Source organism: Micromys minutus (assembly GCF_963924665.1).
Source record: "Micromys minutus genome assembly, chromosome: 7".
Classification (NCBI taxonomy): domain Eukaryota; kingdom Metazoa; phylum Chordata; class Mammalia; order Rodentia; family Muridae; genus Micromys; species Micromys minutus.
Genome location: NC_137976.1, coordinates 70,062,892 through 70,087,625, shown reverse-complemented (window position 1 = coordinate 70,087,625; position 24,734 = coordinate 70,062,892). Strand labels below are relative to the sequence as shown.

The 24,734-nt window shown below is 43.2% G+C and overlaps 1 protein-coding gene across 1 annotated transcript in view; it reads left to right on the top strand.

The window, feature by feature from the left end:
- Positions 1–2,124: 2,124 nt before the first annotated feature.
- Positions 2,125–24,734, top strand: part of SENP2 (SUMO specific peptidase 2) — a 31,076-nt gene continuing 8,466 nt past the window's right edge. Inside the window, exons 1-12 of the mRNA XM_080919642.1 lie at positions 2,125–2,313; positions 3,861–3,919; positions 5,595–5,728; positions 7,551–7,617; positions 9,420–9,510; positions 13,167–13,335; positions 15,194–15,294; positions 16,350–16,444; positions 16,907–16,958; positions 19,599–19,659; positions 21,751–21,927; positions 23,190–23,321. Coding sequence (XP_080775768.1) covers positions 2,213–2,313; positions 3,861–3,919; positions 5,595–5,728; positions 7,551–7,617; positions 9,420–9,510; positions 13,167–13,335; positions 15,194–15,294; positions 16,350–16,444; positions 16,907–16,958; positions 19,599–19,659; positions 21,751–21,927; positions 23,190–23,321 — 1,239 coding nt within the window. The 5' untranslated portion in view covers positions 2,125–2,212. The remainder of the gene's footprint in view (positions 2,314–3,860; positions 3,920–5,594; positions 5,729–7,550; positions 7,618–9,419; positions 9,511–13,166; positions 13,336–15,193; positions 15,295–16,349; positions 16,445–16,906; positions 16,959–19,598; positions 19,660–21,750; positions 21,928–23,189; positions 23,322–24,734) is intronic.

The following is a 24,734-nucleotide window of genomic DNA, read 5'->3' as shown; positions in this document are numbered from 1 at the left end:
CTCTGGGGACCTGGAAGGCATGTCTGTGGTTGTATTTATGTAACAAGCAGGTGTAGGGAAGAAAGAAGAACCTTAATGACTGGATAGGGAGGTGGGGGTAGAATAAAGGTAAGAAAGAGTAAAGGAATGATTTCATTCAGCCAGGAACAGAAATGAGTTAACAAAAAGCCTTAGGCAGAAAACCAAGAACCAGAACGAAGGATTTTTTTTTTTTTAAATGTCCAAGTCAAGGTCTATTCGGATGTCAATGAGCATCCATCCACTCCTTTGGGCTCCAAGGCTGGGCCCAGAGCGAAGAGCCCCTGCACCATGACTGAGCAGCACAGTAGGGCTGGCCCTGGCTGAGGGGTGCAGGTGAGACAGCCCTGAGGGTGAGAGCTGGCCCTGCCACTTGTCTGCCATGAGGTGGCAAGGGTGTGGGGGGTGATGCCCTCCCCTCCCTTGCCCCCTAAACCTGTGGCAGTCTTGAGAACTGGCCCTGAGGTCATGAGGGAGGGTGAGCTGGCCCTGTTGGCAAAGGCACCCAGTGTGAGTGGAACAGCTGGCCCAGATCCTCACAGGCTGCAGCACTTGAGAGTAGGCCCCAATCCTTGACTGGGCACCACATTGGAGGTGTGGGGCTGGGTGAGCTGGGTGGGCTAGCCAAAGCAATGCAGGGGAGCTCACTCTGTGGAGTGGATGAGGGAGAGCCAGTGTGCTGACCAGCTCAGCTACAACCCAGTCCATCTCTTCGGCCACTTCTGCTTCACCTGCTCTAACCACTTGTCTCTCCTTGTCTATTCCGGTGATCATCACAGCAGGGAGCATGTCAGCAGGCAGGCATAGTGCTGTAGTTGAGAGCTCACATCTGAGGCACAGATAGATTCTCAAACGGCCTTGATGTGTGTGTTGGGCAAGTAATTTTGGCTAGCTACATGGTCCAACAGGAAAGACAGAGCCTGGTTCTTTTGTTGTTGTTTTGGGCTTTTGTGTTTTGTTTTGTTTTTGAGAAGATCTTTCTACTCAGGATAGTTCTGGCTATCCTGGGACTCACTGCGAAGACCAGGCTGGCCTCTAACTCACAGAGATCCACCTGCCTCTGCCTCCCAAATGCTGGGATTAAAGACACATGTCACCATGCCAGCAGAGATTTTTAATAGTTCAAGGGGCTACATTCCCAGACATTGTGCTCAAATCCATAAGAGATTATAAGAGGTTACTTGGATGATTATTTCTAATGGTTTTCCTTTTGAAAGAAAGGTGTGTATTTTCACAGAGAGGATAGTGAGAACTACTGCCTGACAGCTGAGGGAGGAGCCAAGCTGATTAGCAGGCCACAGGATCATTCTGAAGCTTTCCCTAAGAAGTCCTTCTGCCCTACCCACTCCGCAGCATCTGGTTTTCCGTTCTCTGGCTGCATTGCCCGGTGCACTCTTATAAAAGCAGCGAATAACCTTGTATTCTAATTTATAATTATCTATGAAAATGTCTCTTCCCGTAGTCTTGACCTTAAGTGTGCGGAATGGGCCCTAGTACTTAGACTCTGGTTCAAATGCTAGTGGACCAAATGTCTATTATCTTAGGCGCGTGATTTAATTGCTAAATACCTTGAGTTTTTATGACATTCATAAGATTCCCCATTGCGTCCGGTTGCTGTGAAGGTGTCGGCAATCCGGGTAAAGTATGAGACCAATGTATATGCAAAATAAAGCGCAAAATGTTAAATACTCATTAACTAACTAACCTGACCTATTTTCACCCTGCGCGTTCTGTTTCAGACCCCCCCCCCCTCCCCCGTCCGGTAGCTCGGGTAGCTCTCCGCAGCCCAGCAGCAGTACACGTGGTTTGGGTCTGTGGGCCTTGTCCCGAGACCGACTCCTTACTGGCTCTGCCAAAGAGAAAGCCCCGCCCTTCGGCCTGCCAATCATTCCCGGGCAAGAGCCCGCTCTGCCGGTCCGGCTTCTTGTTGCTAGGCTTGCAAGGAGCAGGCCCAGGCTGCGCATGCTCGGACTACGGAGGCCGCTTTCCCGTTGGGCGGAAGAAGGTGACGTCAGCGGCTTCTAGAGAGTCCGCCCCTAGCCCGGAGAACGTTAAATCTGTGGGCCCTCTGATGGCGTCACAAATTCGCGCCTGATTCTGGCTACGGCCGAAGCGGCGAAGGCGGCAGCGGCGGCGACAGCTCTGGGGTTCGCGTCTCGGGGTGTGTCGGCCGCCGCTGCTGCTCAGGCCTGGAATGTACAGATGGCTGGCTAAGGTTCTCGGCACCATTTTTCGCTTGTGCGAGCGGCCCGCGCCCGGGGCCCGCGCCCTGCTCAAGAGGCGGCGCTCCAGCAGGTAAGGTGGCCGCGCGCCGGTCGGGTCCCCTCCCCCGCGCTGGCGTTGGGCGCCGCGGGCCTGTGGGAACCGGCAGCTACGGGACCACGGAGGCCTGGGGCAAGTCCGTCCGTCTAGCCTTGTGCGGAAGGGGAACGGGAGGCCGGTGACGTGCTGCTTGCGGGATACGGCTCCTGTCGCCCGGTGTCGTCGCGGGCGGACAGCGCAGGAACGAGTTAGGAGTTTGCCCATAGTCTTTTGACTGCGAGTACCGAGGAAAAGCAGTTGTCTTGTTTGACAGCAGCTGTCGGGGTGGGTGTGTTGAGCTACCGGGAGAGAGAATCGTCCTGTTCTTTAACAACCTTTTAAGAGGAAGAAAGTACGTAGTGCACTCTTTTGAGACTCGCTTAAAATTGGAAGGAAATGACAAATATTAGTACTTAACATCTACTCCTTTATTGACTTTACAGTGTCTTCCCCTTTAAATAAGGATTTCTCTAGGAAACAATACTGTGCAACTTCTGCACTTCCCCCTAAGTTTCTCCCTCCGTCCGTCCGTCCCTCCCTCCCTCCTTTTCCTTCCTTTGCTATGTCTGCTTCGCTTATTATTATGATGATGATTATTTTTGTTTCCAGGTCAAGAGAAGTTGACAAAAGGTTGGTTTAGGGAAAGTAGATCAAAACGATTCATAGATGATTGCAAGAATGTAGGTCACTGATGAAATGACTTGTTTGCTCAACTGTAGCACGTATTTCAGAGATAGATGGCTTCTACCGTTCCAGGGGGTTCAGACTAGAATCTGTTAAGATGTTATAAAGTTCTCAAAGTGATGCTTATGTAAGAAGAGGCCGTTTATTCTCCCCCAGTGTTTTATGCTGGGTCTGGTGCACAGTGAAAACTGCGTATTTATCGAACAGGAATTGGTAATCTCACATTTTCATTCATAGTCTTGTGCAGTGTGCCGGCCCCACACCTGTGTGTGGACCAACCTTGAATTCAAGCTGCCTAATAACTGTTTTTTTACTACATTTAGGGGCTCATGTCTTAAAAGAGTATTCATTTCAGGAACTAGAGGTGTGCCTTAGTGGTAGAGTACTTGTCTGTTATGCCTGTCCTGTCTTCAATCCCCAGCACCAGGGTTTAGGGGCTGGAAGACAGTTAACACACTCCCCAACTCTGAACTTATCTCTTAAGGCTGCTTATATAGTTACCTGAAGTTTAAAAAAATTAAAAAGCTGACTTTAGAGTCAATGTCCCAAAAACAAACGATGTGTTCATTTAATCTCACCAGATTACACACCATTGTGTAGTAGGGAACGTTGAGTCTTTGTGAAGCTTCAGAACTAGCAATTCTGCTTTACACCTTGCATCTCATGACCTAATGGGACACGAGAGAAGGAATGTTGTATAGTACGAAGTTTTTGTTTTGGTGCTAGGTGAGGAAACCGAAGTCCTTTACATGCTAAACACATGCCTTACAACTGAGTCACACCTCCAGCCCTGAGTAAGTTTATTTATAGAAATGCGTGTATTACCTGTGTATACACATCTTTTCCTTTCTTTGCAGCACTGTGTTTTCTACTGCAGTGGACACTGATGAAATCCCAGCTAAAAGACCAAGATTAGGTACTGCATTTTTTAAAATGAATTTCTTTTAGTAGGAAAAATATGTGCATGGAACAAAACTCAAAAGGTAAAAGTCCGGACAATGAGAGGTTTCCTCTTTCCTGCCCTTTCCCTACACCATTGTCTTCCTAGAGGTGACTTCAGACTCTCGAGTTTAAAGTTCTAAAGTCTTCTGTAATGAAGGTAACTGGGGGCGAGGGAGCCATTTCAAACGGACTGATCTGATTCATCAGTGTCTGAGTGGTAGGTGAGAAAGGCAGTAGATTAACAGGCAAGGCACAGCAGAACGCTACATTGTGTCCCTCTTTTCTACAGTGAAGGTGTGATGGTTATCTGTGGAACTAGTTCATACTTCATTTAAATCCAATAAATACTTACTGAGTATGTCTTGATTTTACACAATTATAGAAAATAAAAAAGGAATGCTCGGCCTGTCTACAAGTATCTTTTAACTAAGGAAAAAAATCAAGCTATTTTTAAAACTAAATATAAATAAGAAGTGGTTTGCACGTGAATGTAATAAGATACATAAAACAACATGACAGAAACCAGCTGGTGATACCCAGGGCCTGAGTAACACAACCTGTGACTTAGCTACTGAGGATGACCCAGGACCTCGTTAACAAAGCCTGTGGCTTAGCGACTGAGGATTTTGAGGCAGGTGAATCATAAGTTCAAAGCCTGCTTAAACAATTTAATGAGCCCCTGTTGCAAAATAAAGTATAAAGAGGATGGGAATATAGCTTAGTGATTGTCTAATATTAACATCCCTGTGCTGTCAGAGAAGGTTCCTGAGCTGGTTGTGTGTGGTAATCTACTTCTGTGTAAGGATTACCCCCACTCTGTCATTTTGTTAAATAGAGGTAGAATTCCTTAGTGCAAACAGCAGAAAGGAATCTAAATTGGAGATGAAGCTGGGTATCAGAGAGAAGACTGTTACTCTACAGCGTGCTGACCATTACCTCCTGTAATGGTGGTTATTGAGTACCTGAAATGTGGCTAGTTTAACTCGGAGAATTCAAGCTTTTTAAATGTGGTGTGTGTGTGTGTGGTTAGGCAATCCAAATTTGTGTGTGAGGCTAGGCAATCTAAATTGGCCTCAATCCTTTTTCCTCAGCCTCCCAGGTTCTCAGAGTACAGATGGGAGCCATCGTACCTCAGTAAAGAACTGAACTTTAATTTTCACTAATTTAAAAGAAATCAGTAGGGAAGCACACCTAACTGCTGGCTTCTACAGTAGATAAACTAACTCTAGGTAGCTTTGGGGGAGAAGAGCAGACATAAAGGGAAGAAAGGAGGCCACTCCGTGGTTTACCACAGATACAGTTGAATGCTGTTGCAGCAGCTTGGTAGTTGCACATACACTAGAAATTCTTTTATCAGTCAGAGAAAAATATCAGTGTGTGTGGTGCACATGTGTGAGGGGTTGTACTGGGACTTGCCTGTGGATCAGTTCTCTCTGTCTTCATATGGGTTCTGGAGGTCAGACTAGTGTTGCCAGGCATGAGCAAGACTGTCAGGTACTAACATCTTGATGGCCCAAGAGCATTTTTATAGGTACATTTTAATTTTGGTGTTCAGAAGTAAGACTTTATGAAGAACCAGGATTCTTTTCAAACATAATTTTTTCTGAAAGTTTAGTGCTCTGTGTTTATACTTGGTTGATACTTTCTAGATTGCTTCATTCACCAAGTGAAGAACAGTCTCTACAATGCTGCGAGTTTATTTGGATTCCCATTCCAGCTGACCACAAAACCCATGGTGTCTTCTGCTTGTAATGGAACACGGAATGTGGCCCCTTCAGGAGAGGTCAGTGAGACTGGGACTTGGGTACTGATCTTTTTTCTTTCCCTTTTTGATTGGGGGGGGGTCAGTTGTTTAATTTAATTGGGGGGGGGTCAGTGGGTTTCATTGTTGTTTTGTTTTCTTAATTTTGTTTATTTATTTACTTATTATGGAGATAGAGCTTATATCTTTTTTGTGGCTTTGGTGGCTTGGTTTTTTGTTGGTGGTGGTAGTTTTTTTTTTGTTTGTTGTTTTTTTTTTTTTTTTTGTTTTTAGTTTGTTTTTTATAGTCCTGCCTGTCCTGGAACTCACTTTGTAGACTAGGTTGGCCTTGAACTCCCAGAGATACATCTTCCTCTATCTCCCAAGTGCTGGGATTAAAGGTGTACTTGGCATGAGTCTTGTGCATCTTAAGCAAAAGTCTACCACTGAGTTATATCTCTAGCCTTATACAGTGTGATATTTGTGGGTTTTTCATTTTAAAAACTAAATGTTAGTAAAAGTTTTTAAAAAGTCTCATAGTTGGGGAATTAACACATAGATTGATTTATTTCTAGAAATGATCATACATTTATTAGCTTTGATATGAAGGTCAAAAAATTAAAGATTAATAATTTAAATACTTAAAAATATTTATAAAGAATAGTTGGGAACCAGCAAGATGGCTCAGTGAGTAAAGACCTTTTCTGCTAACCCTGATGGACTGAGTTCAATCCCCAGGACCCACATTGTAGAAAGAGGGAACTAATTCCTGCCGATGTCCTCTGTCCTCCAGACATGCACCAACACACATGGACATGAACACATAAGCATGTTTGTGCACAGAGAAGGGGGTTTGCAGCAGTTGTTTTACACAGTGTTAGCTCACTCAGCTGGTGGTATGCTCTTGTGATTCTAGTGTTCAGAAGGCAGCTGCAGGAGAGCTAAGGTAGGTGACCTTAGAAATTCAGGATCATTGTGACAGCCTAGTGACACCTTCACTTGAAAACAAAAAGAAGAAAAAGCAAAGCCAGGTGCAGTGGCTAATGCCCGTAATCCTTAGTGGGTAAAGGCAGAAGAACCATTATATATAGCCTGGCTATATAGGGAGCTCCAGGCCAACCTGGGATACAGTCAAACACTATCTTAGAACAAAAGAGCAGAGTGGAGTATTGTGGGAATTTTTTAATCCTACTGGGTTCTTACCCTGCCTTTGACCATTTAGTTCCCAGATAAAAGACACACACACAACTTTTTTATTTACAATAAGCCTTAAACAGCACAGGATCTGGGAAAATACCTACCCTCTATGCTATTAGACTCTACTTTTTGACTGATAACCCCAAGTTATTACTTGCTGTGTTTCATCTGGGCTGCTCTTAACTCTAATTGGCTAGCCCTCAGGGCCAAGTTTGTATTGCTTACCTAACCTATGGCATCTTCTCTTCCTCCTCCACCTTCTCCAAGAAATCTAAACCCCACTTATGTTTCTTCTGCCCAGCTTTTGGCTGATGGCATCTTTATTTACTAATCAGAAATAACTTGGAGGCAGGGTCACAGGTCTACATACAAACTCCAGGTTTTGGGGGCTACACTTAGTATTACAATAGACAGCAAGACCAAACCTCAACAGAGAAGTGAGTCAGTCTGCTCTGCACAGCTCCCTTGAAAAGGGAAATTTGTTCTTACTTTTCTTATTTAAGTATTTGTGGGAAATCTGTAATTATCTTTTAACATTGTTCTGTCACCTTTTTATCTTAATGGCATCACTTCTGTGTGCTATCTTGAAAATAATCCTGAATTGAGTGAGCTTTTGTATTAAAAATGTTTTAAAATTGCAACTTTAGAAGTGACTGCTTTATTTTAGGTATTTTCGAACTCTTCATCTTGTGAACTGATGAGTTCTGGACCCTGTAGCAGCATGCTGAAGCTGGGTAAGCTGGTCAGGGTATTCTTGCCTGTCCTTGCAGTCATGTCCCTAAGTGTGAAGAATATGAAAAGAAGACACCAGTTTGGATTAGGATTAAATAAAGGCATAATCTCATTACCATCCATGAAAACAAATATAAGTTTTATCTTAAATTTCTAGGACTAGAAATATCTTTGGCTTTACAGTTTGTTTTTTTTTTTTTTTTTTTTGGGTATGTCTGCATAGAGCCCAGCAGTTGAATATCCCTGAGGTAAACTCTGAAATCTGAAGCTGGAAATTTCTGTATCAGCATCAGGTTTTACAGGAAGGATGTTTAACCTGGAGCTCTCCTTTATAATTTTTGTCTGAGTTGACTGCTGTGTTTTTTGTTTATAAGCATGATTCTAAATGTGACTTTAGATCAAGGTTTATTGATCACAAAACAAGAAAAGGCTGGCGTTTGGCTGGGAGACCTGTTTGGATCCCAGCACCCATATGAGGCAGCTCACAACTGTCTCTAACTCCTGTTCCAGGGGATGTGATGCCTTCTTCTGAATTAACGTGTACCGTATTCACACATATCCACACACAGACTCATACATACACACATAATTTAAAAATAAAGATAAATTTTTAAACATTCCTGAGAGGTTGCTGTGTGTCTGCCACTGTATCTAAATGATCAGGAAGAACAGGAGACCTTGTCCATGCTCTCAGACTTCATCGTGTATTTGTTGATCAATTTTAAGTTCCTAATTCCTGCAGCTCTGTAGACTTCAAGATTGTCATCAGACCCTAAAGTGGGCTTGTAATTGTATATACTACATAAAATGTTATTGTGAGAAATGCTCAGAAGCACCCAGAGTTCTGAGAAACGGTTTTAGTGTCTTCCTTGTGGATTGACTTGTAGTTTGGGAAGAGGAGGAAGGTAGCGAAAGTCGGTGTGAGAGAAGGTGAGGTTCAGAAATCTGAAGTAGGAGGAGCAAAGAAACAATGCTTATAGCTCTACTCAAACTGGTTGATTATGGTTCCTCGTGTGGCCCCAAAGTGCAAAGATGAGTAAACGTGGACCTTGTGTGTTAGTTCTTTGGTGTTGCTGTGACAACAGAAACGACAAGTTGGGGGGAAAGGCTTGCTTTAGCTCATGGTTTAAGAGCTTGGACTGTGGTTTCTTGGGAGGGATCTTGTGGCCAGGGAGAGAGTGGATTACTTCATTGCAGACAGGGAAGCAAGGAGAAGGGAGAATACAGTGTCTCCCTTTCCTCCTCCTCTTATGTAGTCCAAGACTGCCGTCCACAGTCAGGGTGACCTTTCCTTTTAGTCTGCTGTGGAAGCCTCACAGATACCCAGACTTAACTCTGCAGTCTCTTCAGTCACAGTGTCATGAAGACTGGCCATCAAAGGTTATGCCATCTCCACGCAGTGCCCAGACATACCACTTTAAACCATTGCACTCTGTGGTTAAAATTCCAAAGGGCTTGAAAATGATGGTAGGTTTGGAACCTTTTTAACTCTTTTTAAGGGTTATGTAAATTGAATTTGGCTTATACATACTGCTTTAATATCAGTAACTTTATTACTGTTATGGTTTTGTGGTAGTGAAAATTGAACTTAGGAACATCTCATACATGTTAGGCACTACTGTACCACTGTCCACTCCTAAGCCTGCCTTTGCTTTCCTTTCATTTGTTTGTAACATTCATGCTGGATTACTGTGCTTTTAAACATGGAGATTTCAGTTCTGCCCTGTAAATACGTTTTCTGTCCCGATTCAGATTCAGGCTGTTGACTGGTATTTTTTCTTCTCATTAAAATATGTTGTTAAAGGTAATAAATCTCCTAACGGAATAAGTGACTATCCAAAGATCAGAGTGACAGTGACCCGAGATCAGCCACGGAGAGTCCTGCCTTCCTTTGGGTGAGTTAAATTGTACTCTTTTGTAAGCAAAGCTCACTGTTGCTAGGCATTTTCATTGTGTTTTGTTACATTATCTTAGGGTAATAGCTAAGTATCATATGGCTTGTTTCTTTTCCAACTATAGTACATGTCCATCGTATGATTTAATTTTGAAAACCATTTTTAATATTTTTATTTTTAATAATTGTGTGTGTGTGTGTGTGTGTTTTGCCTAGACACCTGTGTAGCACTTTTATAGCTGGTACCAGAGGAGGCCACAAGAGGACACCTCCAGCCCTGGTCCTCTGGAAAAACAGCCCGTACTCTTAATCACTGAGCTATCTCTGCAAGCCCGTTTTATGGTTTTATCTATCTTTGAGGATTTCACACAATGTAATTTGGTCATGATCATCCCAACTCCTCCCAGATCCTCCCTCACCTCCCTGCCCACTGAACTTTTTGTCCCCTCCCTCCCCTCTCCTCTTCCTCTCCTTCTCTGTCTCTCCTCATCCACCATGGAGTCCAGTCTGTGTTGTTAGCTACTCCTGAGTATGGGACCTGCCTTGATAGACATTAGAGATAAGCCTGGTGTCACTCCACCGAAGAAGACGGATTTCCTCTGTCCTGGAAGTAGTCAGATACTAGTAGCTCCTCAGCTAGGAGTGGAACTTTGTACCCTCTGCCATGTTAGGCTTTTGTTTGGCTTTAGCCCTTGTGCATGCTGTCACAGTCTCATTGTGAGTTCACAGGCACATCTGCCTGCTGTGTATGAAAGAGTGTTTTCTTACCACCTCTGGTTCTTACCTATTTTTGCCTTCCATAGATCCTTGAACCTCAAGGGAGGAGGTTGTGATATGGACAACCTCTTTAGGGCTGACCATTCCAAAGTCACTTAGTCTGTCTACTGACCTGCTGTGAGCTCGGGGTTAATGGCCATCATCACAAGAAGCTTGTCTAATAGAGTTGAGAAATGCACTGGTCTGTGGTTATACCCATGATTCATTGAGTCATTTTACTGCTATGTTCATTTAGCAGAGTAGCACCAGTGAGTTTCCCTCTCATCCCCCAGAGCTCAGTGACATATCTTGCCTTATTGACGATGTGCGTGTGGGTCTCATCTCATGGAGCGGGCCTCAAATCTACTTAGAATTGGCTTGTCACTCCTGTAAAATGCGTGCCGTTGTTGCACCATCATCATAGCTTGCTGGGCTCACCGCTGGGAGTTTGGTGACCACTTTTTCATCTGGTGGCATGCAGAGCACATCCAGCACTGTGAAAGCCAGTGTGCTTTCAGCTGTCAGTTGAGTGCCAGCTAGATTTCTCTGTTCCGTGAGTCATGTATTTGTTTTTTCAGGACTTAGGGTGTGACTGTCAAGTTCTGGAAGGTAATCAAGAGCATTGGCAATAGCCTGTAATGTTTATGGGGTTGATCTACAGGTTTCCATTAACCGCCAACTCAAAAAAGAGGTAGCCCATTCCTGGTACCAGGTATTTTCTTTGGTAGTATGTGGTGTCCAATTAGAGAATATGCTTTCTTCTCAGCAGCTTTTATAATTTTCTCCAAAATTGACCACATTTTAGAACACAAAGCAAGTTTCAATACAAATGTAGGAAGATTAAAATAATGTCCTCATCCTATGTGACCACAAAGGAATAAAACTGGATCAACAACAGTAAAAACAGCAGGAAGTCCCCAAACTTATGGAAACTAAACAACACACTGTTAATTGACAGTTGGATTAAGGGAGAAGTCAAAACTGAAATAAAAACCACCCTAGAATTTAGTGAAAATGAAAACGTAGAATCTGTGTTTATGTGTCTGAGTGTTTTGCCCACAGAGGCCAAAAGAGGGTACTAGAACCCCTGGATTTACAGATAATTATTACATACTTTGGGGGTGCCAGGAACTAAATCCTGGTCCTTTGCAAGAATAGCAAGTACATTTGCCCATTGAACAATCTCTCCAGTCTCCTTGAAAACCATTTTTAAAAGAATCAACACTTCTCTCAAACTCTGTGTGTGTGTGAATACAGAAAAGTACATAAATATAGCCTTGATAAACTTTATACACTGAACATGTCAGGTGTATTAAACAGTATTTTTTCAATAATCTTCTTAACTCTTAAATTTTTTATACGTTTAGTAAATATGTGTGTAAAAGTTCAAAGACAGTTTGTGAGAGTTGGTTCTCTTTACATCATGCGGGCTTCAGGGATCAAATCCAGGTCATGAGGTGTGGTGGCAAGCTCCTATGCCCTCTGAACTCCCTTGTCAGTTGTCCTGTATGTATTGTCACTTACTAGAATTCCTATTGATTGGATATCTAACTTGATAGTCTCTTCTCCTGCCTTGTTCCTTTTAAAACCATATTTAGTCAAATGTAATGGTCTTTAATCCCAGCAGTGGGAGGCAGAGGCAAGCAGATCTGAGTTCAAGGCCAGCATGGTTTATATACTGAGTTCCAAGACAACCAGGGCTATATAAAGAGACCCTGACTCAAAAGACAAAACACCCTCCCAAAAAGATATATTTTGTTTCTGTTGTTATTCTTTGTGGACAACCGAACTGTCTGTATAGCCAGTTCCAGGCCAGCTAGGGTTATATAAGGAAGGCCTTGTCTCAAAAAGAAAAGGGAAGCTTGGGGGAAGGGGAGAGGCCGACTGACTAAAGTGGGGTGCTCTAAGTGTGGGTAAAAGAAATAGTAGAGGTAGAAGGGAAATAGTAATTGACACAAGAGTATCTTGTGTCAGAACATGAAGGAGGGCCCAAAACTAGTAAAACTCAGCCCGACTTGGGGAAAACCTTGATTGGTAGGTAGTGGTCAAATAGGGGACAATTTAAACATCTAAATGAATAAAGCTTGTAACACCAATACCAGTGGGTGGATGTGTGCTGTGGATAGGTAGATCTCCATAGAAAATGCTGAGAGAAAAGGCATGAGAGAGATTACCAGGCTGTCACAGTAATGACTGTACGGATGGGCCTTGGTTGAGCTAAAGTGGGGATTTGATAAGGCCTAGAATACTATATTAACATTACAACATCTCCCCCAAATCCCTTATTAATTATAAAGGAGGAAAGTGACTTGTTACAGAGAAACCTGCCTGATACTTGACACTACCTTCATAGATAATGTCGGCAGTGGCCCAGAATGATAGCAGCCTCCCAGCATATTGCACTGAGGTGGACGTCATCACTCACTGCAGGGTTCTTGCAGAAACTGAGTATCTAAGCTTTCCTGTGAAAATAGCTGATGAAATGGGAGTGCATTCTACAGAACCACAGGCCTGTGCTCTGTTTTAAGTCACAGACGCAACAAGATGCAGTGGGAGATCTGAGGCACACTGCACAGTCCCAGCACAGAGTTTGCTAGCATGTAACTGGTGCCCAGTGAGTAAAGGACAAGTATACAGTTCAAGAGAGGAATGTGCCGTGGGGGAAGGGGAGCTACACCTGGGGAAGGGGTTGGAAACCTGGCTGTGAGGACAGCTTTCACATGGCGGCTCTAGTGGTCAGATGAGACATTCCATGATGAGATAGATGCTCATATATCTAATTTTGCAAATGGTGACTGTTTAGAAATGAGTGGTCTTAAACTAAAGCAGCAGAATATTTGCATAACCTAGGAGCTTGAATCTCAATTCCATGATAGTCTTTTTATTTCTTTTATTCTCCAGTTTTACGTTGAAATCGGAAGGCTATAATAGAAGACCAAGTGGTCGTCGCCATAGCAAAAGCAGTCCAGAGAGTTCCTTAACATGGAAACCTCAGGAGCCAGGTGTAACAGAGATGATTTCTGAAGAGGGTGGCAAGGGTGTGAGGCGTCCCCATTGCACCGTGGAGGAGGTAAACACTTCTAGCCTGATATCTTAAAGAAATGTTTCTAATGATTTTGACTAATAATTTGTGTACTATGGCATAAAATTCCAAAGGTACCAAGGGGTATGGCAATTATAAGTGTCCGAGCATCACTCTCCTACCTGGCCTCCCTCACCTGCTTTGACTCGTGGTACCTACTGTTGACGGGCAGTGAGAGCTATTCTAGACCTGAGTTTCAGAGGCAGGGTCCACTGAAAAAGAAAGAAGGCATCCTTCTAGGAAGAGAGTACGTTTTAATTTTATCATTTTGAAGACAGGGTCTCTTTGGCTATCCTGAAACTCAGTATGTAGACCAGGCTGGCCTTGAACTCACAGAAATTTGTCTGCCTCTGCCTCCTGAGTGCTAGGATTAGACACATGTGCCACATGCCTTCCCTAACTTATTTGTATAAACCTTAATATGAGTGATTAAGTAAAAGTGGTAAATGATGTGCCCCTCTGCTTTTTCACCTTTCAGAGCGTTTAGTGTGGTGAGGAGACAGGCCTTTATTCTCTCTTCAGATCTTCATTTATTCAGGGCTGTTGAGAATTACTTCTTTCTCTGGCATTCCCCCATACCATCAGCTATTTTAATTTGGTAAATGGTTTTATGAGCTTTTTGTGACTCATCAAAGAAATATTTGTTCAAGTCCCAGATACTGCACTAGCTTTTAGTAATTTAGTATTTGAATCTTAACCCTGCTTTCATGAGTTTTACATAAATAACTTATAATTCAGCAGAAAGGCCAAGGGAGTAGTGGGCCAGAGGCCTTCTGGTGGTATTAGGAAGAGAAACTTGAGTTTTTTTAAAGAGATCTTCGATGAGACTGTAGGTAAATTCTAGGACAGTGGATAGAGAGCATTACAAACAGCTGTTTGTTAATTGGGAATAATAGCACAGAGCATATAGGGAGAACCTGTCACTGACCAATAGGGGGAAGGTGCTGACTTCAGTTTTGGACATTGTTTAAAGTCCTGAGAAACAGGCAGGAAGGCAGGGTTAAAGGCATGCTTCTGGGTTCTCTACATATTGATGTAATTTAATTCAAGGGATCTGAAAAGATGATTCAAGGAAGGCTCTAGTGTGAGAGGAGCTCTGGGCATCTGTGGCAGGCAGAAGCAATCACAGGGGAGACTGAGGAAGAGAGTCTCTTGGTCAGAATGGGCCAGGCGAGGTGAATTGGATGGGATGCTGAGGGGCGACCATGTAACACAGGGGCTGACCCAGTACGAATAATGTGGGAGATCAGTTCCAATTAGGAAGTCAGTTTTCTTCAGCATAGTTCTGTCCAAGACACAAATACCTCTATGATCTAGCACAGTGGTTCTCAACCTTCTCAATGCTGCACCCTTTAATACAGTTCCTCATGCTGTGGTGACCCCAACTATAAAATTACATTCATTGTTGCTACTGCATAACTGTAACTTTGCTGCTGTAATGAACTGTAATGTAAATATCTGTGTTTCTAATGGTCTTAGGGGACCCTGTGAAAGGGTCGTTCGTTCAACTCCAAAAGGGGTCTTGACCCACAGAGAGAACTGTGGCTCTAACAGAGAATGTAATGAATGAAGCAGGGTGGAGAGGAGGCGCTGAAAAGATGATTCAAGGAAGGCTATAGTGTGAGAGGAGTAAAGGGAGCGCTCCAGCTTGTTGACTTGTTTCTCTAAAGAGGTCGGGGTTCAGGATTTTTTTAGAAAAGTATAAAGCTGGTATTTGATTAAAGCAATTCTAAGAACAGTGTGCTCCAAGTAAAGTATATCTGTAGGCTGCATCCCCCCGGCAGTGTCTGGTGGGATCTGAAGTTAGGCTCCTGCTACTACTTACCATGTATGTGTTTTTATTCAGGGTGTCCAAAAGGATGAAAGAGAAAAATATCGAAAGTTATTGGAGCGTCTTAAAGAAGGTGCTCATGGAAGCACTTTCCCTTCTGCAGTCTCACACCACAGGTGAGAGGAACTGATGAGAAATTGTCAGACTTTTCCTTAGTACGGCCCCCTTTTTTTTTTTTGGTTTTAGAGATGTGACGGTACGGCGGGAACCACTGTGTAGTTTGTCTGACACTGCGCAGTGCTTACAGAGTGGACTTTGTTGTTGTTGTTTGTTTGTATTTTGAGACAGGGTTTCTCTGTGTGTAGTATTGACTGTCCTCAAGTTCACAGAGATCTCTACCTGCCTCTGCCTCCTGAATTCTGCTGGAACTGAAGGTGTGCACCACCACTGCCTGGCTGGGTTTGTTTGATTTGATTTTTGTTTTGTTTTTTTTTCAAGACAGGATGTCACTATCTAGCATAGGTTAGCTTGGAATTTATAATTCTCCTGCCTCCACTTCCTAGGATTATATGCATTTGATATCACATCCAACTCACATAAACTCTTACTCATAGAAAAAGGAAATCCCCTCCCAGCCTTGTCAACACAAATATTTCCCACAATATCTGTCTGACTTAGCCCTGGCTCTTTTCCTTCTGCTTAGCTTTCCCTTCCCTTTCTCTTTTCCTTCTTTACCCTGTCACAGACTCTTTGCATTTCATTTTCCTTTCCTTCCACGCGCACACACACACAGTCTCTGAGGCTCTGGTAATTGCACTTTAGTGTCCTACTCAGAAACAAGATTAACGTCAACTAGTCATAAGGACTTTGCTTCTGACAGTGCTTGTCTATGAGATACTAGAGATTTGAGCAGATAAGTGAGTCTGGAACAGGAAGTAAAGTCTTACCTGGAGAGGTGCCAGGACATGCAAGTCCAGCATGTCAGCTCATCTGGTAACTTAGCAAGACATTGTGAATACAGAGTTGCATAAAGCATGGACTAGCAAGTTGATCACAGGATTGTATAGCTTATTAAATACAGAAAGAATTAAGTATTATTTGGGAATTTTAACCATTTAAATCATATTTAGCCATTATATATCATAGGTTTAGTTGTGGGTCAGGATGGTAATAGTTACACTCTAAGGTCTTTTCTTTGTATCTGATCTGATCTTCCTCACTTTTGTGTAAGTTCTCAGAGAATTCAGATGGACACATTAAAGACCAAAGGCTGGATGGAAGAGCAGAATCATGGAGTCAGAACAACCCACTGTGTTCCAAAACAGTGTGAGTTCCAGACTTAGCTCTTCTTAAGACACTGCCTGTAGTTGATGTGGAAGCACGGCACTGAAATGTGGTATGCCAGGCCATAAAGTATTGTCAGGCTTCAAGACAGTGCCTAGCAAAAAAGAAAATTGTTTTACGATTAAGTTGATTGCTGAAATGCCTGTATAGTATATTTTGTGAAACTAAAATTAATTTACTTCCTTAGATTAACTTCCTTATATTTCTCCAATAACTGCTCACTGAATGATGTGAGCTTATCGAATGAACTGGTATTGATATTGTGCTCAGGATTTAAGGAAGAGAAAGTCATGTGTATTTTAGGTGTTTGTGTGTGAGGCAATCAGTGGCTTTTTAACTCACATTAGCATCGATGCAAACAAGTGTGCTGGTACTTGGAATCTGTGGATTGAAATTCCAACCTGTGATTGGTTAGTAAAGGATCTTTTCTTTCCATCCCCACAGATAGAGTTGTTGAAACAAGAGGACCTCTCTGTTCAGTGAGAAGTGAAAAGAGGTACATGGCTCATTTAATTCTAAAATTTCATTTATGACTCCCATGAGGAACTGTGACTCTCCTCGCTCGAGTAGCTCATCAGTACTCAAGTGACTACGTCTTAAATCAGACCCTTCCAAGCTGCCCTCATCCCTCAGCCAGCGGGGCTTGGGCAAGTAGGTGCTTCTTCAGAGTATGTTGGCATCTCCAGTGGCCACTGCTTTGAACATAGGAATGGTGAAGGTTGTTCTGCTTTCCTTGGGGTTTTAGGTAGCTATTGCTTTATAGCAGACTTGCCAGCTGTGGCCAAGAGTCCAGATCTGGTTCATCTGTTTGTTAAGGAAACTACAAGGGTAAAGAAGTTGTAGATGAAGCTACAAGCACTTGTGTGCTTGGTGTCCACAGAGTCCAGAGAGGGCTTCAGATCCCCTCAAGGTAGAACTAGAGCTACAGAAGGTTGTGAGCCACCATGTGGATGCTGGAACTCTGCAGAGTAGCAAGTACTCTTCTGAAAGACTTGTCAGAGACTTGAGGCAACAGTTGGCTCTGAGAGCCCATAGAAATGTGAACCTAAATATAAATAATGCACATCTGTTTCTACTGTGGCACCGGGTAAACAGTACACCCCCAAGTGACTGATGGGACAGTGAGCAAGATCACAGCTCAGCAGAGACACGCGTGTGTAAAAATCTTAAGATAGAAGGTGGCAGGCTGTGAGCTTGGCTACCCTTGGCCTAGCATTTGAGGTTCTGTGGACACTCACGAATGTGTGTGTTTTGCATGGCTTTCCTCCAACTCACCACTGTCTGCACTGACACTGAGGCTTTACTGTTGCCCTCCCAACTCCCCACAGGGGTGCTGGCCCTGTTAAACATTGCCTGGTCTCCAAGCCCTTGGAAATCAGGTGTACACCTCCGTGACCCTGGATCTCCTACATATTGTATGCCTGCAAAAACAGTTCCACATGTACAATAGCAAGGTCTCTTACCAGCCTGACAAAAACTGTTGTGGCCTCTGTGTGTTTAGGTGGATGACTCATAGGCAGCTTTCTGCAAGAAAAGTACCTTTGTTCTTGAGGCTCTCTTTAAAATGAATTTACAGGGCTGGCAAGATGGCTCAGATGCTTGCCACCAAGTCTGAAGGCCCGAGTTTGATTCCCAGAACTCACATGCTAGAGAAAACCAGCTTCCTGAGCTTGCCCTCTGATTTATACTGGTGAATACAGAACATTTGCTACCCCTCAAATAAGTGTAAGATTACAGACAAACAAACAAACAATAGGTTCTGGAAACAGGAATGCAATATGAGATGGCAGTTCTGTGCTCTAAAGGCCAAGGCCAGTTCCTTACTCCAGGGAGGAACACCTAAGGGTTTCTTTGGGTCAAGGGTGCCAGGGTGAGCCCTTAGCAATGCTAGTCTTTAATAATTGCACCACCTTATCCACTGCTTTCAGTGTGTTGGCTTCAAATCCTTTTGCTCTGAAATTTCCTTCCAAGTCTTCCTTTATGCTTGGCTAAAGTGCCTTTCAAATTCCTTAGTCACTTCAGCTAGATTCTTATTGCTTTCCCGCCTTTTTTTTTTTTTTTTTTTTTTTTTTTTAAGGGAATGGGCAGGAAGGGTGTATATATGTGCATGTATGTGGAAGTCAGAGGTAGAGACACAATCATTTTCCTTTTTCCTTCCTGGAATTGATTTGGCTAAACTGGCTGGCCAGCAAGCCTCAGCCCACAGTGTATGCATGTGCTATTGCACAAAACGTTTACATGAACCCTGGACCAAACTCAGCATTTTACCAACTTATCCACCTTCTCGACCCCCTTTTCCCTGTCTTTTGAAACAGGGTCTTACTGTGTAAGTAAGGCTGACCTCAACTCCTGATCCTACCTCCTCTGCTCACTGAGGGCAGAGCTTATCGACATAGACTACCTCTTCCTGCATGCCATCTGCTTTTAAATTGCCTTCAAGTTGCAGAAAAAATGCAGCCAGTTTTATCATTAGTATCATTGGCCTGTCTGAACCTAACAATGCAGTCTGGTGTCTGCCTTTCTCTTCACATTCTGGACTTCTCAGCACCTGGCAGAATCTCCCATTAAGCTCTCCCCTTACAGCATTCTCGAGTGTCTCTTTTTAACCTAGACCTGCATTTTTTTTCCCATATTCTTCCTCATACTAGTCCCAACATTTGCAAGAGCCACAGAGATGTTGGTCACAGCAGCAACCCCACTTTTCTAGCATTTGTTTATCATGTTAGTCTCCTTTGACTGCTGCTGAAATGCCTGACAGAAACGCCTTAAAGAGGAAAGGTTTATTTTGGCTCACAGTTTTAGAGCAGTCAGTCTGTTGTGCTCAGGAAAGCATTAGAATGGCACGGTTTGTTTATGGCAGGCCAGGAAGCAGAGACAGGGCATTGCTAGCACTCCCAAGCCCAGTTTGTTTAGAGATTAATAGATACTAATTTAAAAAACGATTGAGACGGTCTCATTTAGCCCAGGCTAGTCTCAGGCTCATCATGTCGCCTTGAAATACTGGTCTTTCTGCCTCCACTTCCTTTGGTTCTGGGATTACAGATGTTGCTCCACTTTAATAAGTGTTACTTATGGAACTACTATGTACCATGTTAAACAGCAGAACTCTGTAAATCTGTAATGGTTTCCTCCCCAGGTATTCAAAAGGAAAAGCTGATACAGAGAAAGTGGTGGGACTCCGATTTGAAAAGGAAGGTGTAAGTAGAAGCCCTTGGTAAATGTTAGATTTGCCTTGTCACTGGACTGACATTTTGATACCACATGAAACAAGGAAGTAGCCCTGTCTGTCCTAGAACTAGCTCTGTAGACCAGGCTGGCCTCAGATTCATAGACATCTACCTCCCAAGTCCTGAGACTAAAGGTGTGCGCCACCACTGCCCTGTCTACTTTTAATGTAAGTATTAGATCAATGTTTCCGTATCTCTGTAGGCATGGTCAGGTTTTTAATAACAAAGTTATTTTTTCAAGCATTTAATATCAGGCAGAAATCAATCTCAATCCATCTCAATTCCTACCCCACCCCCATGGTCTTACAATGCAGTCTTGCTATATAGACCAGACTGGCCTCAAACTTGTAGAGGCACCTGCCTCTGTCTCCTGATTTGATTGGTTGATTGATTGATTGTCCTCTGCTGGGATTATAGGTGTGCACTGCCATACCCCACACAGAAATATATTTTTTAGTTAAATGTAACTGAAACTTTGTTACTTATATTTTATATACATAGAATTACAAAGATAGTCTAAAAACATCTAATGTTCTCTGTTTCCAGTGATTTCAGATGGACTCTTTTGTGTTTAATTACCATTTATCTTCTATTTAGTCAAAGCAGAATACTCATAATCTTAGCATTCAAGGAAGACCAAATTTAGACAGTTAAGCCAGTCTAGACAGCAAAGTGAGAGCTAGTCTTTTTATAAAATTAGGAAGGAGCAGGTAGGAACTACCAGGCAGTCAGAGAGAATGAAGAAAGCTCACTGGTATCTTAAGACTCTAGCTCTACTCCAAAGTTCTGTTTCCAAATCCATTTGCTCACAAACTTGTAAGGTGTCAGCTTTGTATCTGTAGGCGAGCTCCACTGCTATCCCTCACCTCCAGGCTTTGTAGAGGCCTCACTATGTATGCACAAGTGGCCATTGCCTAGAACTTCCTGTTTAGTGCAGTTCCTACCATGCATTGCTTTTTTTGAGACGGGTAGACTAATTCAGTGGTGGAGGGTTTGTCTACCAGGTTAAAGGTCTTAGACTCCAACTATTACACAGGAAAAGGATTAAATAAATAACAGCAGCTCTAACACAGGATGGCTTTGAATAATGTCTTAGGGTTTCTATTCCTGCACAAAACATCATGACCAAGAAGCAAGTTGGGGAGGAAAGAGATTATTCAGCTTACACTTCCACATTGCTGTTCATCACCAGAGGAAGTCAGGACTGGAACCCAAGCAGGTCAGGAAGCAGGAGCTGATGCAGAGGCCATGAAGGGATGTCACTCACTGCCTTGCTTCCCCTGGCTTTGCTCAGCCTGCTTTCTTATAGAACCCAGGTCTACCAGCCCAGGGATGATGGCACCACCCACAATGGACTGAGCCCTTCCCCCTTACTAGTTAGAAAATGTCTTACAGCTGGATCTCATGGAGGCATTTCCTCAGCTGAGGCTCCCTTCTCTGTGATAACTCCAGCTTGTGTCAGGTTGACACACAACCAGCCAGTACAATAAGAAGTAGGTTCTGCTGTGTTCTGTACAGGCCACACCTTGTACCTTTCTAAACTTTATAAATGTGTTTTAACTACATTTTAGAATGGGATAGGAACTGGAAATGTTTTCCTAGTTCCAAAGGAATGGTGTTTCTGTTTGTAACTGATATGCCCTGTGGGCCTGTGTTAACTCTGTGGCTTATGTTCACCTTTACCAGGGCAGGCAGGCAGAGTCTGTTTCACCATCAGGATAGCCACTAAATCTCAAGTCATTTTCTCTCTCCAGGGTTAATGCCAGACTTTTACTTTTTTTTTTTTTTTTAATAACCCTTATAAAAACCATTGCACACCAAAACTGAGTGGACTCAAAGTCTGCACGTCAGTGGACTGCAGTAGAGAAGCTGCTTGGAATGGGAGCGTGGGGTCACGTGGGTCTTTATGCATGTATTCACCACCCAGTGTGGAAGTCCATGGTGGACTTAAAACTAGAAAACCACTTCTTCCATAACTTGTACAGTGTTTTATATTCTGTATGCACTGCTGAGTTATATGTACAAATCAAGCATTGTCAGTGTGGAAACTTTTTTGATCAGACAAAAGGACACCAACTGGAGCCTGATCTGTCAGAAGAAGTGTCTGCCCGGCTTCGCCTGGGAAGTGGGAGCAATGGCTTACTCAGAAGGAAAATATCAGTGCTGGAGGCAAAGGAAAAGAACTTCCCAAGCAAAGAGAAGGACAGAAGAACAGAAGATGTCTTTGAACTTACAGAGGTATAGTTCTTTGTGTGGCTCAGAGTGAGATGACGATTTCAGATGGGCCATAGCTCCTCTAAACTTAAGTGCTTGCTCTCATTTAAGAAGTTTCTCAGAGAAGGAATAAATATATGAAGTTAAAAAAACACAAAACAAAATTTCCAGGTCTGCTTATGTTGTCTGTATTAATCATTAATGGTCTGTGTGAGGGCGGCCTGATGGATTAGATATAACTGGTTTGGGTGGGTGGGTGGGTGGGTGGGTTGACTGGTTGGTTTGTTGGTTTTGGTTTTTTGGGGTTTTTTTGTTTCTGAAGCTAGGTCTTGGTGGTTACTTAGCCCAGATTGGTCTTGGTATTCATGACAGTACTCATGCATGAGCCTCATAAAATTCATATTTTAAAAGAGATTCTTCATACTGAATCAAGAACTTGTTATCCTGGTGTATGTGGAGGGGTCTCACTTAGCCTAGATGTCGCTAATGCTGCACATGAAGTTTGTGTAGCTTCATTTTTGCTGCCATGGTAATAGAGCTAACACAGTGTCTTAGGGGAGGAGGTGACTGCAGGTGTGAGTTCCTGTGTTCTGCTGGCACATCACAGCCAGGACAGACTCATGACCACTCACTTCTCATGCTCAGGTTCTGCTGGGTCCCCTACATCAGTTAGCTTAAGACAAACTCCACGGGGTACCCACAGATGCAGATGATCCCTAGCCCTGTTCTTTTGTCTTGTGATTCTAGGTCCTGTCAAGGTGAACATCAAAGCTTACCGTGTCAGAGGTAGAGAGATCAAGCCATATGATAACAAAATTGTGTGCAAAGGAAAAAAAAACCATAATTTTGATTGGGTTCATAAGTTAAATATGCATTTAGCTGCATAAATTATTAAAATAATTCAAGGAGATAGCCATTATTAAGACTGCTTTGGTTTGGTTTGGTTTTCGTTTTCATTCTTATTTTAGTTTTTTGAGACAGGGTTTCTCTGTGTGAGCTTGACTGCTCTGGAACTCACTCTATAGACGGGGCTGGCCTCTAACTCAGAGACCCGCCTGCCTCTGGCTCCCAAATGCTGGGATTAAAAGTGTGCACTACCATAATCCTACTTCTCACAACTGTTTTGCAATTGTAAATTTGGATGTTTTTGCACTGCAGTTTCATAGATGTTGAATAGTGGATTTTTTCAAAGATCATCAAGTGTTGCAGAGATGAAAGGCTTTTTTCAGTTTGAGTCTTTCGACACTGATAGCGGTTCTATGCTAATGTAGCATCGTCTAATTCAGGACATGGAAAAGGAAATCAGTAACGCCCTGGGCCATGGGCCACCAGATGAGATTTTGAGCAGCGCTTTCAAGTTGCGAATCACGCGAGGAGATATCCAGACCTTAAGGAACTATCACTGGCTCAACGATGAGGTTGGTCCTTCCTGCTCTGCCTGTCACTCTGCTCAGTGTCTGCTGTCTGCCACCAAAGTGACTGCTGCGTAGTCGGGAGAGGTGGCAAAACAACTTCCGTTTCTGTTCTGTGTTTTCTTTCAGTACTAGGGATTGAACCAAGGGGCGCCCACATTCAGCAAGCAGTGTTCTCTCTATCCTGAGCTATATCCTTGCCCTCTTTTTTTCTTTTAGCTTTTTATTTTGAGACAAGTTTCCAATAATATCTTACATAGTTCAGACGGGCCCTGAACCCTGTTGTAATCCTCCTGAGTAACAGGTCACAGGCTTTCCCACCACCCAGCTGTTGGTTATTTTGTTGTTCTTCCATACCAGAAATTGAACCAAAGACCTTGTGCAAGCACTGTCCCTGTGGGTTGTGCATCCCCTGACTAGTAATTTTTAAAGCAAAAGCATATCATCAATTCATTGTGGTAGGTGTAGTGGTGCTTTAAAAACACCAGAACTCGGGAGGCAAAGGCAGACAGACCTCTGTTGATAGTACATGCAAAATTCCAGGCCAGCCAGGGTTACGTAATGAGACCCCCACACACTAACACCCCCCAAAAGGCATTATCTGCAGTTATGATGACTACAGGGTCCTACCAGTGCCTGTAGCTTCCCTGTCTCCTGTTGGTACAGTGATGGGAAGTGGTGCTGAGCCCTCACGTGGAAAGGGAAGGGAACTGCTTCCTTCAGCTTCTGTTAGTGCTAGCCTCATGGTGGGGGCTGGGGTGCTCCTGAGGGTCATTACTGCTGTCATTTGGAGTGGTAGATCCTTTATAAGGATCTTCTAGCAAGGACAGAAGATGATGCTGCAGTTAAGAGTGCCTGCTCTTCACAGGATCCTTGCTTGCTTCCCAGCCTGGGACTCTAGCTCCAGAGGATCTTTTATGCAAACCTGTACTCATGTGCATATACCCACATATATGCACATAATTAAAAATAAATCTTAGGGTTTGATTGATGTGTGTGTTTAAGCCATAGCATGTATCATACGTGTTCTGAAAAGCTGGCTGGCTTAGTTACCACCACTTTTTCAGTTGGCTCTGTGCCCACTGCTCTGTTGAGTTTTCTCCCATTTGCTCCATCTACTCATGTTACATGCCTGGTTACATGAAAATACTGTCGTTTATAAATGTAAGTGTAGATATGTTTATTATAAAGCTTTTGAAAAACACTTTCGATTTGAAATTTTTTGAAGAAATTATTACTCAAAAGTTTCATAAATATTTTGGCATTTCTCCTTGGGAAGTATGTCCAAACTGAAGTATATTTTGGATGGATGTAGTCCTGTAGTTAACAGTTCATTTTTCTGCATAACACTTGCATGTGCCCTTTCATTATTGCATGGAAATGTTATTCATGTGCTTCAAAATGTCAGTCACATGATTT